Source organism: Rhincodon typus, chromosome 10, assembly GCF_021869965.1.
Source record: "Rhincodon typus isolate 14 chromosome 10, sRhiTyp1.1, whole genome shotgun sequence".
Lineage (NCBI taxonomy): Eukaryota > Metazoa > Chordata > Chondrichthyes > Orectolobiformes > Rhincodontidae > Rhincodon > Rhincodon typus.
Genome location: NC_063341.1, coordinates 28834513 through 28850548, shown reverse-complemented (window position 1 = coordinate 28850548; position 16036 = coordinate 28834513). Strand labels below are relative to the sequence as shown.

At 39.9% G+C, this 16036-nt stretch overlaps 1 protein-coding gene across 9 annotated transcripts in view; it reads left to right on the top strand.

Annotated features, from left to right (window-relative positions):
- dock7 (dedicator of cytokinesis 7) overlaps positions 1-16036 on the top strand; it is a 171199-nt gene that overhangs the window by 27556 nt on the left and 127607 nt on the right. For all 9 annotated transcript variants that reach the window (XM_048601895.1, XM_048601894.1, XM_048601893.1 and 6 more), the window contains 3 exons: positions 4915-5127; positions 15428-15513; positions 15617-15683. In XM_048601895.1, the coding sequence (XP_048457852.1) occupies positions 4915-5127; positions 15428-15513; positions 15617-15683 (366 nt within the window). The remainder of the gene's footprint in view (positions 1-4914; positions 5128-15427; positions 15514-15616; positions 15684-16036) is intronic.

Here is a 16036-nt window from a genome sequence, read left to right as displayed (position 1 = left end):
GTATGCAGGTCCAAGCTACTCTGTTTCTCCTCATAAGACAGTCCCTCCATATCTGGGATTAACCTAGTAAACCTTCTCTGACTGCCTTCAATGCCAGTAAATCTTTCCTCAAGAACTAAGAACAAAGAAAGTTACAGCACAGGAACAGGCCCTTCAGCCCTCCAAGCCTGCGCCAATCCAGATCCTCTATCTAAACCTGTTGCCTATTTTCCAAGGATCTGTTTCCCTCTGCTCCCTGCCCATTCAGATACATCTTAAATGATGCTATTGTGCCTGCCTCTGCCACCTCCACTGGCAACGCGTTCCAGGCACCCACCACCCGCTGCGTAAAGAACTTTCCACGCATATCTCCCTTAAACTTTTCCCCTCTCACCTTGAAATCGTGACCCCTAGTGATGGAGTCCCCCACTCGGGGGGAAAAAGCTTCTTGCTATCCACCCTGTCTATACCTCTCATGATTTTGTAGACCTCAATCAGGTACCCCCTCAACCTCTGTCTTTCTAATGTAAATAATCCTAATCTACTCAACCTCTCTTCATAGCTAGCGCCCTCCATACCAGGCAACATCCTGGTGAACCTCCTCTGCACCCTCTTCAAAGCATTCACATCCTTTTGGTAATGTGGCGACCAGAACTGTACGCAGTAAATCGAGGAACCAAAACTATCAACTGTGGTCTAACTAATGCCTTGTATAATTTTAGCAAAATGTCCCTATTTTCATCCTCAATTTCCTTTGAAATAAAGGCTAACAATCCACTGTGCTCCTTATTACCTGCTGACCTTACATACTAGCTTTCTGTGATTCATGCAGGAGTACCCAAAATCCCTCTGTGCTGTAGCTTTCTGCTGTCTTTCTCTATTTAAATAAATTCGGCTCCTCTATTCTACCTGCTAAATGCATAACCTTACATTTGCCCCTATTGTTTTCTATTTGCATAACCTGTTTATACCCCTCAGCAGACTCTTTGTGTCATCTTCAGCACTTGCTTTCCCACTTATTTTTGTGTCATCTGCGTTCTTGGCTATGGTACATTTATTTTCCTCATCTATGTCATTAATATATATTGTAAATAATTGTGCCATAGCACCAATCCCTATGGCACTCCGCTGGTTACAGATTGCCATCCTTAAAATTTCCACCATATACCAACTCTGTCTTCAGTTAGTTAGTCAGTCCTCTATTCGTGCTAATATATGACATCCAACACCATGGTCTCTTAAGTAGCCTAAACTGTGGTACCTTACCAAATGCCCAATATTTTTGAGTAGATTTGTAGCTCGGGTTGTGGATGAGGCTGCACTTTGATGTCACCCAGAAGGGTAATGAAATGTCTGCAAACTAATTGAACCAGCTTGGTGAGCGAACCAACCATAGCATACCAAATGCCTTCTAAAATCCAAATGTATTACATCCACTGCTTTCCCTTTATCTATCTTGCTTGTTACCTCTCCAAAGGGTTCCTCTTTATGAAGCCATGTTTCCTTTGCATCATCATATGTATTTTTTAATGCTATGCTATTTCATCCTTTAAATTAGACTATAACACTTTCTGAATAACAGATGTTAAGTTAAATGGCCTACAGTTATCTGTTTTTGTTCTTTTTTAAATAAAAGTGTTATGTTGACAATTTTCAATCCTCTGGGATTTTTCCAGAATCTAAGGTTCTTGGAAGATCACTACAGTGCATGAACTATAGTTACTACTTTTACAATCCTAGGATGCATTGCATTAGGTCCAAGACACTTATTGGTCTTTAGCCTCGTAAGTTTCCCTGACACCTTTTTTCTATTACTAGTTATTGTATTTGTTTTCTCATCTCCATTTGTCCCTTGATTGTTTGTTTGTATTGTTGGAATGCTGTAGTGTTGTGAAGTTGGGTAGAGTACTTGTGAATTAGATGGCAGGATGTTAGAATTGGTTTGCCAAAGTGATAGGGGGGAAGAGTGCATGGTCCCTTTTAAGAGGTGAGGTGCTTTTCTAAGTTTGGAGATTTAAAAAAACTGTAACCAGCTGCAAATGCGCAGACAGTTCTGAAATTGAAACGTGTATCAATTGACTGTGGTTGGCAACCTCGGCTTGCTTTGATGTTAAGGCAACCAGCTTGAATATCAGCCAATTAATTTAAAGCAGGTCCTAGCTGCCAAAACCCAATTAAATTTAAATCTGATGGAGTTGACAACCTAGGACCAAACCTATTCTAAGAAAATTGACAGGTCATCAAGGATATATAGGAAGACAGTTTTTGAAAATTAGCGTGAGAGCGCACTACTATCAGAAAAGTAACACTCTAGCTTTTGCAGAAATCTTTAAGCTCTCTGATTAAGTACCATCTAGAAGGTACCACGGCACTCTTAGCTAATATTCCTGATACAAAGATTTGACGAAGAAAGAATTCCTGACTGAAGACTAGCAGAAAAGGCACAGAACATTCTGGAAGATGCATCCTGACAGTACTTCTGAGAGTCTAAGTTTTAATTTATTTTTCTAATTCCTTTGGTTTATATCAGTGGGACTCATTGGAACAGCATACCATTAGAATTTTGTTCTGTTTGGGAATAGTTAGTAGTTAAGGGGGAATTGTTCAGTTTGTTAGTAGGTCTGTTAATTTGTTCGCTGTTAGATAAATAAATTGTTGTTGCTTATAAAGAGAGTATCAGGGATTTCTTTCATTTAACTTTTTCTTTATAACAGATTGGGAGGTGAAAGGGAGGTTATTACATTTTTCCCATTTCCTCTAGCAGATTACAGGTCGAGGTGAGCTTCTCTGGGTGTTTTGGTTTTAATTATCAAAGGGGTTTGACCACCTCCTACCGTAACAATAGTGTCTTCTGTGGCTTTAGGAGTTGTATTTTGTCCTTTTTTTTATGAAGAAAGGTTGAGACAGAGGTATTGAGTGGATTGCTCAAATCCAATAAAGCAAACAGCTTGTGAGGCCTTGGGATTTTTTTAAAAGTTGGAGCCATAGAAGCAGGCTGAACGTGTAAGGTCAAACTCCCGCAAGAACCAGGATTTTTAGCATTAGCTTTCTGCAGTTGCTGGGGTGTTGAAGCTGAATGTGGAAGATCTTATTGCTCTCCCTGTTACAGCTAAAAGCTGGGGTTCTTTTCCTGCTGCTAGAATTGCATGTGAGACATCTATTTTACTGAATTTGCCTTTGCCTAGATTGTGTTTATGGGATGCCACCATATTGGAACAGTTAGTATTGGTTAATATATATATTATTTTGTTAAGTATTTCAATAGAATTACAGTTAAGCCAAATCTTTTATTTTTTTTGTCTGTGTTTTAACAGTAGTGTAGAAATACAGTGTGTTTTGCTTTATGTTGAGTAGGTTGACCAATTGAATTGCATCTGGAAGTTAACGCCTTACACTTCTCTTTAGAATAAGAAGTAGTTAGTAGTTAGGCTGTCTTCTTAATACATTTTGAGGAGGTTTGGCCTGGTCCATAACGCTAGCAATGTGAAGACCGATGATAAGAATTTATTCAGCTTCTCTGCTATTTATCCCATACCCTGCCAGTTTTTACACCATCAGCTGCCATATGTGGGCAATTTTTGAAAGGTTTCAAGTATTCCTATAGGGTTAATGAATGGATAGATGGGTTGAGAGTGAGTCATGGATGGATAAGTAGATGGATTGTGGGGTTGGTGTTTGACTCAGTGAAAGTAGGCAGGATTAGGGTATGTAGTTTGTTTGATGGAGGGCTAATCAGGTACATTCAGGGAGTGTAGTGGTTGGGTTCCTTTATTTCTTTATTCATTCACGGGATGAGAGTGTCGTTGGCTAGGCAGCATTTATTGTCCATCCCTAATTGCCCAGAGGGCAGTTAAGAGTCACCCATATTGCTGTGGGTCTATGAGTCACACGTAGGCCAGACCACAAGGACCCTAAAGGACATTTGTGAACCAGATGGGTTTTCCCTAACAATCAGCAATGGATTTACGGTCATCATTAGACTCTTAATTCCAGATATTTATTGAATTCAAATTCCACCATCTGCCATGGTGGGATTCGAACCTGGGTCCCCAGAACATTATCTGGGACTGTGGATTAACAGTCCAGCGATAATACCACTACGCCATCGCCTCCCCTAAGGCATGGTTGAGTGGCTAGTCAGTAATGCATATTATGGTTAGGGGGCACAACCAATCCATTTGGTGATTTGGGAGTTCATATGTTGGGGATGGTGGATAGGTTTGGATTCTCAATAATTGATTTACACTGGAGATTTAACAGTGTAACAGTTCTAGGATCAATATCCAGGTAAGTAGTGCATATCTAATCCAAGCCTCTGACACAGATCAGCAGATCAGACATTCATAGGAGGTCCAATATAGTGCACTTTCAGGCCAGCAGAAGGTTACATTTCCCAGGGGTGCAACAAGACATACTCATTGACCCCACACACATAAATGTCTTCTGTTCAGTGCATTGCTGCTCCTGATACTGGAAGATCTGGCTCACTGTGTTATGTAGACTTTTTGTTTTGCAAAATGTGCTCAAAGTAGCAGTACAGTAGTAGATAATGCCCGAGCAGATTTGCTGTTCCATGTGCTTTCTAACTTTCATTCATTGCAGTGTTTTGTTCTCTGTTTGATCATTAAAGTGTAATGAGTCATAAGGTTAATATTAGAAAGGTTTTGCTGGCATTCACAGAGCAACTGAATTGCCCTGTTTGTCGGATTCATGCACACCATGCAGTTTTTATCTTCTAGAGGGAAAATGTCGGGTTTCATTGAGCACTTGTCTTTTCACAGTATATTTGAATTTAGGACCTCACTGTAGAATTGCAGGCCTGATTCTGTTCTCTGCAGTTTAGTACTTCTGAAAGTGACTTTTGAACAAACTTTTACTGTGATCTTCAACAAAAAGTTAGAGCATAGACTTAAATAAATGTCTCTCTGATTGCAGGATGATTTGAAACGCCGTTCTGTATCAATAGATGATACGCCTAGAGGTAGTTGGGCCTGTAGTATTTTTGATCTCAAAAATTCACTTCCTGACGCTGTCCTTCCAAATCTACTTGATCGCTCTCCAATTGAAGAAATAGATCAGCAGAATGAAGAACAGAGGAAGGCAAATCGACACAAGGAGCTGTTTGCACTTTATCCAGCACCAGATGAGGTTTGAAAATTACACGTGTGTTTGATAGAGCTGTGTGCCAAACAGTTTCAATTTTTGTCTTGTCATTTTCATGTAACATTGTTTAACAATAATAGTGTGAAATAATACTGTTTAACTGGTCACTTCACTAAGAAACTGTGGGATTGCAGATGTAGGAAATGAGAAGTATTAGACTGATGTAGTAAGGGGAACTTGCTGAGAATAGAATATGTTTTGCTCTGTATCTTTCCTGTGCTGTGCCTGTCCTGGGAAGATTTGATGCTGACAGAGCATTACCTACATTGGGAAGTATTCCAATATTATCATTCCATTCGATGATAAACAAAAATATTCACAAACTAAACAATTATTATATTTTGTGGTTGTTAGAGCATAGCTTGTAATGTGAATAAACTAACAATAACCTACTGAGTCATATGCTGTGATATGAGCAGTTTTAATTCCACTTTCAAAATGTTAAGTCACTTCGGTATAAATTAACTTTTTGAGAATAGTACGATGATAAGTTCCTCTATTTATTTAAAATGGTTTTAACTTCTGCTGCTCAGACTGTCAAGGGCACTTGCCAATCAAACTGAGCTTGTGGGTAGTTGCAGTTCCACATCAAACAGGTGCTTTGGTTGCTCCTTCCCAGATGCTGGCTTGAGACCAGCTATGTGCGGAAATTGATTTGGGAGTGACTCTGCCTCATCTCTTCCAGCATCACCGTTACCACCAGTTGTCACCTTATTGGTGCTTTGCTTTGGTATTTTTCATTTCCTCATTCTCAGGCAAGCAGTGGAACAGGAATGTTGCACTTATTGAGCGACTAGTATTTTTCTGAGAGCTCCTTTTAAATAATATTTAGGGTTGCCGTCAGAAAATACTGTTTTCTCCCTGCTCTTTGAACAAGTCACATTTGGAAGATGGGGCATACAAAATGAATTGGGTGACAAGCCTGCTGCCTTCTCTTGTCTCCTGACCAATCTGGCATATTCTGGAGGGGGAGTTAAGGTATTGGGCAGCCGGCTCACCTTTAGGTCTGTTGAAGTCATTACTTGGAGAGTTGGCTGCCAGTTAATGGCCTTGTACTGCATTCACTGCATGTTTTTGATCTGCATGCTCACGGCACCTTTCACTGCAGGCAGGAGAAGGGTAAATCCTTTGTGGGATTGCCCTGTGCCTTCTTCCAAGATAGTACCATCCCTTTGCCTCTTTCTGAACTAACACTCTTCCTGTCACTGGGGGAGGGGGGAAGTCCAACGCTGATCCAACTAAGAACATAAGAAGTAGGGGTAGGAATAGGCCATTCAGCTCGCAAGCCTTTTCTGCCATTCTGTAAGGTCATAGTTGATCCACCAAGGGCCTCAACTCCTCACTTGTGGCAATTTCTCATAGCCCTCAACCCCTTCATATTTTAAAAATCTATCAACCTCCTCCTCAAATACTTTAAGTGATCTAGTCCCTACAACTCTCTGGGATAGAGAATTCCAGACATTCATTTCCCTCTAGGAGAAGATACTCATTTGCCTCACAGCTTTAAATGAGTGTCCCCTTATTCTGTAACCATCTCTCCTAGTTAGGGATTGGCCCCACTTGTGGGAACATCTTCTGAACATCTACCCTGTTACATCTGTATGATTGTGTTCCATAGTGACCGAGATTGGTGAGTTGTGTAAAGAGCCTCTTTATTGAACATCTGCAGTGGCACAGTTTGAGGCGGCGATGGAATCCAAAGTACAGTTTTACAGTAGCCTCTATTATACACAGTTTTTACATACATTAAAATTTTAGCACTAAGGTGTCACATAGTTGTATCTATTGTACACAAGTTTGGGTGACATCTGTCCTTGTTAAATGCTGGCTGTTGCTCCTGATGGGATTAGAATGTCTGTCTGTTCTGAGCTTGTATAGTTAAGAGGTGTTCATCCTTTTGCCTTTAAAGTTAGCAAGATGAGAAATACTAAACCTGTATGATTGAAGTAAGTGAGAAATTATACATGTATTAAATAAAAGTATAGAGGATATTAAACTGATCTCCCGCAGCTGGGTTGTAAGACTTCATCTACTGTTGGCGGTTCCTACACATTTATTCATGCAGTTTCACGGAGGGCTGTTTTGATAGTAGGTTTCTTAAAGGGGGTAGCGGCCCTATTTAATATGGATTTAAAAAGTACATTAGTACAAGATCTAAATGAAAGCTAGAAATAGGTAGTACAGTGTTGTAGAATTAGGTAGTATAGAAGGAAATTTCAAAGAGATAAAAAGCAGCAAACTGTAGGGACATGCTGGTGGAGGAAACTGTTTGATGTCCTGCAGCCTATCAGGTCCTGAGAGATGGTTACTTAGGGCTAATTCATATTATAATCTTGCCATAGTTTTGAGTGGGTTATAGAGACACGGTGGCGGGGATGGCATTGTTCTGAGTAGGTTACAGTATTAACAATTATTCAGGGGTTACCTTTGATACAGAAACTGGTCTAAACACTAAACATGGGGCCAACAAGAATTGAAAGGTGTAGAGAAACAGTAATGGGTTGGCAACCTAGGAAGGGATGTTTCATTTAATTTGTCTTATAAGAGTAAAATGTACTACAAAAACACGGTTTTATGAATGGAAATGCAGTATAGTAAACATAGAATGCTTGTGAGTGAGTTCGTAAAGAGAATCATAGTACAGTATATCACACATCCCCAAAAAATCTTGTATGTTTCCATAAAATCACCTCTCATGCTCTGATCTCTACTGAATAAAGGCTAACCTGTTCAGCCTTTCTTGACAAGTCAGCCCTTTCGTTCCAGGAATCAGTCTGTTGAATTTCTCCAACGCCTTCAATGCCAGTTTGGCCTGAATTAAGTGCAAGAACTAAAACTATACATAGTACTCCTGGTGCAGCCTCACCAACATGCTGTATGGTTGTAACAAAACTTCCCTATTTTTAAGTTCTAACCCCCAATAAACGCCAAAAATCCATTCGCCTTCTTAGAACATAGAACGTAGAATATAGAACTGTACAGCACAGGAATGGGCCCTTCGACCCACGATGTTGTGCTGAACATGACACCAAATTAAACTAATCCGTTCTGCCTGCCCTTGGTCCATATCCCTCCATTCCTTGCACATTCATGTGCTTAAACATCCCTATCGTATTTGCTTCCACCATCACATCTGGAAGTGCGTTCCAGACTTCTACCACTCTGTGTAAAACAACTTGCCCCTCACATCTCCTTTGAACTTTCCCCCCTCCCCTTAAATGCATGCCCCCCTAGTTTAAGACATTTCAACTCTGGTAGAAAGATTCTGGCTATCAACCCTGTCCATGCATCTCATAATTTTACAGAATTTTATCAAGTCTCCCCTCAGCCTCTGCCACTCCAAAGAAAACAACCTGAGTTTTTCTAGCTTCTCCTTATACTCATACCCTCTAATCCAGGCAGCATCCTGGTAAACCTCTTCTGCACTCTCTTCAAAGCCTCCGCATTCTTCCTGTAATGTGGCAACCAGAATTGAGTGTGGTCTAACCAATGTGTTGCAAAGCTGCAGCATGACATCCGGACTCTTGTGCTCAGTTCCCTGACCAATAAAGACAAGCATGCCATATGCCTTCTTTACCAACCTGTCTACTTGTGTGGCCACTTTTGAGGGAGCTATGGACTTGAACGTTAAGATCCCTCTGTACATCAACGCTGCTCAGGGTCCTGCTGTTAACTGTATACTTTTCCTTAATATTTGATCACCCAAAGTACAGCACCTCACACTTACCTGGATTAAACTCCAACTGTCATTTCTCCACCCGTATCCGCAACTAATCTATATCCCGCTGTATCCTTTGACAATCTTCTACATTATCCACAACTCTACCGATCTTTGTCTCATCTGCAAACTTAGTAACCCACCCATCTACATTTTCATCTAAGTCATTTATATATATCACACACGGTGGAGGTCCCAGTATGGATCCCTGCGGAACACCGCTAGTCATGGACCTCCAGCCTGAAAAACACTCCTCCATCACTACCCTCTGCCTTCTATGGGCAAGCCAATTCTGAATCCATATGGCCAAGTCACCATGAATCTTAATCTTCTGGATGAGCCTACCAGGAGGGAACTTGTCAAAAACCTTACTAAAATCCATGTAGACAGCATCCACTACTCTACACTCATCAATCACCTTTGTCACCACCTTGAAAATTTCAATCAAGTTAGTAAGACAGACCTACCCTGCACAAAGCCATGCTGACTGTCCCTAATTAGGGCATACTTTTCCAAATGCTGCAAATCCTATTCCTAAGAATTCTCTCCAGTAGCTTCCCAACCGCTGATGAGAGACTCACTGGTCTGTAGTTTATTGGATTATCCCTATTTCCCTTCCTGAATAGAGGGACAACATTAGCTACTCGCCAGTTCTCCGGAACCTTTCCAGTGGCTAGTGAGGACACAAAGATCTTGGTCAAGCCCTCAGCAATCTCCTCACTTGCCTCTCTCAATAATCTGGGATAGATACTGTCGGGCCCTGGGGACTTATCCACCTTAATGCCCTTCAAGAGACCATCATCACTTCTTTCTTGATCTCAAAAAGCCCTATCATGTTAGCATGCTGCACACAAATCTCACGGTCCGTATCCCTCTCTTGGGTGAATACCGATACAAAATACTTATTTAGGATCTCGCCCACGTCCTCTGCCTCCAAGCACAAGTTTCTTCCTTTATCTTGAGTAGTCCTCCCTTCTCCCTAGTTATCCTCTTGTTTCTAATGTATGTACAGTTACCTTGGGATTCTGTTAAAACTGACCTACCAAGGTCATTTCATGGCCCCTTCTTGTTCTCCTGCTTGAGTTCTTTCCTGCTTTCTTTACATTCCGTACAGACCTTGACTGATTTAAACTTCCTAAACCTTACATATACTTCCTTTTTCCTTTTGACTAAATTCACAACCCCCCTTATTATCTAAGGGTCCCTTACCTTGCCATCCTTTTCCTTCCTCCTTACTGGAACATGCTGATCCTGAATTCTCATCAGTGGGTCTTTGAACAATTCCCACTTGCCTGATAACAGTTCCCCCCCAGTTAACACTCCCTAGCTCCTGCCCAGTACTGATGTCATTTGCCCTCGCCCAATTTAGTACCTTGCCACAGAGAAAGGAATTTTCTGGTGAGTGTATTGTAAAGGCCTGGTTTTGAGATTAATGGGTGTGCATTTTGCCAAGCTTCAGAATCTTTAAAATTTAATAGATATGCAAATAGTTGAGTTTATTGTTTTTTATTGTCATTCCTTCTGCATAAACTTCTGGCTTATTGTTAAAACCAAATCTGCAGCTTTGCAAGTTCATGTTTCAGTTATTAAAAACAAAAAACTGTCAAATCAGATTTCAGTCTGGGATCAGACTGGCATTGAATTGAATCCTGAAAAACCCCAGTGAAGTAGTAGCTGCATTTTACTTAAAGCCAATGTGACTTGCAGTGGAACTGGCTTGCGCTCAACTTTGACAGCTCTTTTTAGAGGGGCATGGTCAGAAAAATTTTCACACATCATAATAAGGTCATAAGAGGAAAAAGAATTCGGAAACACTGTCCCAACTAGATAACAATGCTGTCAAAGTGCTGATAACAAAGGCTTCTCAATTTCCAACATGAAACAACATCTACCAAATTTTTGCCACTTACTCAACTTATCTGTAACCTCTTGCAGATTCCTATGTCCTCGTTACAAGATGACCTCCCACCTATTTTTGTATTGTCAGCAAATTTTGATACATTACAGTTGGCCCTCTCCTCTAAGTCATAGAGTCATACAGCACGGAAACAGACCCTTGTGTCCAACTCATCTATGCCAGCCTTAACCCCAAACTAAAACTAGTCCCAGCTTGGCCCATATCCCTCCAAACATTTCTTATTCATGTACTTATCCAAATGTCTTTTAAACATTGCAACTGTACCTGGATCTACCACTTCCTCCAGAAGTTCACTCCACACATGAACCACTCTCTGTGTATAGAAATTCCCCCTCGTAACATTTTTTAAAACAGTTTTCTCCTCTCTTCTCAAAAATGTCTTGAAATGCCCCACTCTAGGGAAACGACACCTGCCATTCAACTTCTCTATACCCCTCTTGATTTTGTAAACCTCTATAAGGTCACCCCTCAACCTCCTCTGCTCCAGTGAAAGAAGTCCCAGCCTTTCCTTATAATTCTCACACTCCATTCCTGGCAACACCCTGGAAAAACTTTGCTGAACCCTGTCCCGCTTAATAATATCCTTCCTATATCAGGGCGACCAGAACTGGACACAGTATTCAAAAAGAGGCCTCACCAACCTCCTGTAAAACATAAAATCCCAACTCCTATACTCAAAGGTCTGAGCAACGAATGAAAGCGTGCTAAATGACTTCATAACCACCCTATCTATATGTGATGCAAACTTCAGAGAAGTATCTATCTGAGCCACTAGGTCTCTGTTCTACAAAGCTACCCAAGGCTCTACATTTAATTGTATAAGTTTAGCCCTTATTTGTTTTATCAAAATGCAATATCTCACATTTATCCAAATTAAACTCCAACTGCTACTCTTCAGCCTATTGACCCAACTAATCAAGTTCTTTTTGTAATCTTAGAGAATTGACTTCACGATCCACTATACCACCAATCATGGTGTCATCCGCAGACTTACCAACCATGCCTTCTATATTCTCATCTAAATCATTTATATAAATGACAAACAAAAGTGGACCCAGCATCAATCCCTGTGGATTAGTTGGGGGAACTGCACCCTGTGCTGAGATATAATGGGCTCTAAGTACCAGTGCGGATTACCGGCAGACAATGTGTAATCTGTATCTTTAGAAGTAAAAGCTTATTTGTCTGCAAAGACCAGGCTCTTATGCTTTCACCTAAAATGCCGGTTTCTCTTGAATTGACATGGTACCACTGGATGGTTGTCAAAAGTGTAGTTTGAGAACTATTGACACTTGCTTTGGCCTAAAACTAAAATCCTAGGGGCTTATTGTAGAGAATTTCAAAATCAAAATTAAATTGTTGGAGTACAATTAGCCTTTGATGTTTTTGGAGTTAGAGCCATATGAAGAATGGAAGTGATATGAGGACTCAGGATGCAGCAAAAAGAAAACAAGATGTGGCCTTGGTGTTAACAGATTGCTGCACAAAGTAAAATTACAAGGAAGGCATTATCAAAGAGATGAGTCATTAACCCTTGAAGGTTTAGATTCAATAGAATTCCTGGATAGAATCTACAAGAAAAACGAATTGTTAAATTTCTACAAGGCCTGGTTCGTACTTGATCGAGTTTGGAAATGAATAGATAATCTATGGAAGAATACATAATTAAATTTTAAAAATGATACAAAAGGTTAAAAATGTTCAATTTAGGATGCAAGTATCACTTCTAGTGGTTAAGTTACCAGATTGTGCTGTGTATTTTTTACAGACAAACAACTGTTCTAACTGATGAATGGATCTCAAAAAAGGATCCTCTGTTGAACGCTGCCCACTACTTTTAGAAAAACCAGAGGAAAGTTATTCCATTCAGCTTTCATGGAACAAATTAAGTATTCTACTGTGACACAAGGCGTGAAAAATCTTGATAGTTACCAGGTTTCTATATAGCCCAAACACTATCATAGGTGCCAGTACAACTGAAGGTGTGAAAACACGCAGTTATGAAAATATATATAGCAAATCTACTCATATTGCAGAAAATTAGGAAGTAACAGTGATTAAATAAAGCCTGGGAATTCCTAAGAAAAGCTGACAGATGCTTTAGATGTGACTTGAGTATGATGATATGGTGAATTTAAGAGTGAACAGGCATGGTCTTTGTGAGGACATGTGAGGAAGATGAAGATAATGATAAATCTAAACAGATTACACTACTTAAAAGGTGTTTTAACCCTGTGATGAATGCACTAGTAGTGACCCCCTTTTCATTGTGCAGAATTTAATCATGCCTTGACACCAATAGTAAGTGGGTAGATTGGTTAAAATGTTATTTGATTCACTAAGTTGTGACGATTGATAGGTTTAGGATCATTGACGTACTACCTGCACTTGTTTTAGACATGGCAATGACAGAACTTTGAGATCACCTAAGAGTTATATTTCCCCATAAAATAGCTAGAGCAAGACATTAAGCGCTCATGTTGTCTCTAGTGTGATGCCTACGTTGTTGATAAACCTTCAATGAAAAAGGCATGAATGTAATTTGCCATGGTACATAATAAGGCAATTATTTTGGCAAATCATTTGATCTGCAGGTTGACCTAATTAGGGTATAACTATCAAAATTATCATATTCCCTCAAATGTTACTTGCTGTTTACCTCACAGCCTAGTCATTCTAGCAGATAGTAAATGATTGAGGCCATAGGACATATCCTTGTGGCACTCCACTCGTTATGTCTTTTCAACCTGAAGAAGACCCTCTTATCCTGATTCTTTGTCTTCTGTGTTAAGCGTTCCTCAATCCACACTAATATATTACTCCCAATACCATGGGCTCCTATCTTGTGCAATATCCTTTTCTGTGGCACCTTATTGTGTGCCTTCTGGAAATCCCAATACACTATATTTACCAATTCCCCATTATCCATTCCAATTGTTATATCCTCAAAGAACTCCAGCAGATTTGTCAAACATTTTTTCCCCTTCAGAAGATCATCTTGATTCTATCTCATTGAGTTACGTTCTTCTAAATGTTCTATTTCTTCCTTGATAACAGACTCTGGCATTTTCCTAATGACAGATGTTAGATTTACTGACCAAGAATTTCTTGCTTTCTGTTCCCTCCCTCCTTGAACAGGATCATTACATTATCAGTTTTACAATCTGCTGGGACCCTCCTCAAATCCAGTGAGCTCTAGAATATTTCTATTAATGCCTCCCACTATCTCTGTAAGCCACTTCCTTTAGAACCTTTGGATGCAAGCCATCAGGTCCTGGCAACTTGTCTGCCTTTAGTCCCATTAATTTGTCAAATACTTTGGTTCTTGAGATACAAGACTTCTCCTCTCATTAGTATATTGCTTAGCTGACATCTTTGGGATATTCATAGTGATCGCCAATGAAGACTGATGCAAAATATTGATTTCAATTATCAACAGTTCCCCTGTTCCCCGTTATCAATTCCCCAGTTACATCTCCATGGGTACCACACTCCCTGTAGCAACTGGCTTTCATATTATTTAACCATAGAAGCTCTTGCTGTTTGTTTTTATGTTTCTTGCCAATTTGGTTTCATAACCAATTTTCTTGTTATTTAATGATCTGCTGCTGATTCCCAAACCGCTGGCCTATCACTTGTTTTGCCACTTCATATGCCTTAATTTTTGACAGAATACTCTCTCTGACGCCCTTTGTTAACTGTGGGTGGTTTATCCTTCTCATTGAGTTCTTTTTGGCTAAATACACTTTTGCTGAGCATTATGAAATATCTTAAGCCTATTTTCCTAGCCCACTTTAGACAAGTCTTTCTTCAGTAGGCCACCCACTGCACACTATCACTGTTGGGTGATCGGCTTTAATGTCAGTGAAGTGGTGTGCAACTTTTAGCTTGAAGGTCTGGTAATCTATCCCTCTGTAAAATCCAATCCATAGTTCACCGATATCCACAGTCCTGTCTCCAAGTCAGAAACTTATGGACAGTTGTTCTAAAGCACCTTATGTGACTTGGTCACAGCAAAGAAGGTGTCCACCAGCCCATTGAGTCCAAGCTGGCAATCTGTCAAGAAATCAAATCAATCCAATTTCTCCGCTGTAACCCCATAACCTTTACATTTATTTTTCTCAAGTACCCATGCAGCTTCTCTTTTAAATTACTTATCGTCTCTGCTTCTATAACCGTCATAGGTAGTGGGTTCCATTTCTGGTTTTGGGCCAAATTAAGTTTGATTTATGTCTCTCTGAACAGTCCTCGGATATTTTGCCATGTTCATGTACTTGTAGTTGTTGTTGTGGAAACCTGAGGCTGTCCTTGTGCACTTTGCAGTGGGTAGCTATCAAGCGTGGGACTCCTGTCTGATTTCTTTAGCTATTTTGTAAATGGTAAGGCTAATTATTGCAACTTAGTTTGCAATCTCAGCTGGAAATAAGCAAACTCAGGATAAAGAACTGAAGCGAGAACTATCTGTCCTGCATAGCTCAATTCCACTCAATTGAAGGTCTCTGAAATTGTTAAATGAAAACTGTGACTGTGTGAAATACTCATTAGATACTTTATGTCCTGATTTTCAGGTGGCTTCACCAAGCAATAAATATTGGTCGATGGGCTTATACTAGTGATGAACTAACTTCTGTGTTTCAAACTGATTACAGGATGACACAATAGAAAGGCACAGTATTCCTGAGGTTCCGAGAGAGCACTTCGGTCAAAGATTGCTTGTGAAATGTTTATCGTTGAAGTATGTGTATTTTATTTCATGAAGAGTTGTAAATTATAAAATTATATATCACTTATAAAATAATCCCTTGTGATCTAAAACAAAATAATTCTTCTCTTTCTAGATTTGAAATTGAAATTGAGCCGATTTTTGCAAGCTTGGCTTTGTATGATGTCAGAGAGAAAAAAAAAGTTGGTATTGTATTTTTTTTTACCATTTTCATTCCTTTGTTTTGTGAATTCTGTTTAGGTGTGATTCCATTAACGATGACAATATATCTTTTTGAGTACCTCAAAGGTACTGAATGGACTTTTATAATTATGCATTTAACAAGGAATGTGTGACTAATATAAAACCAAGCTACTGCCGAAACTGGAGAAAATTAAACAAAAGTGCCATACTGCCATGAGATAGTAGGAACTGCAGATGCTGCAGAATCTGAGATAACAAGGTGTAGAGCTGGATGAACACAGCAGGCCAAGCAGCATCAGAGGAGCAGGAAGGCTGACGTTTCGGGCCTAGACCCTTCTTCAGAAAATGCACC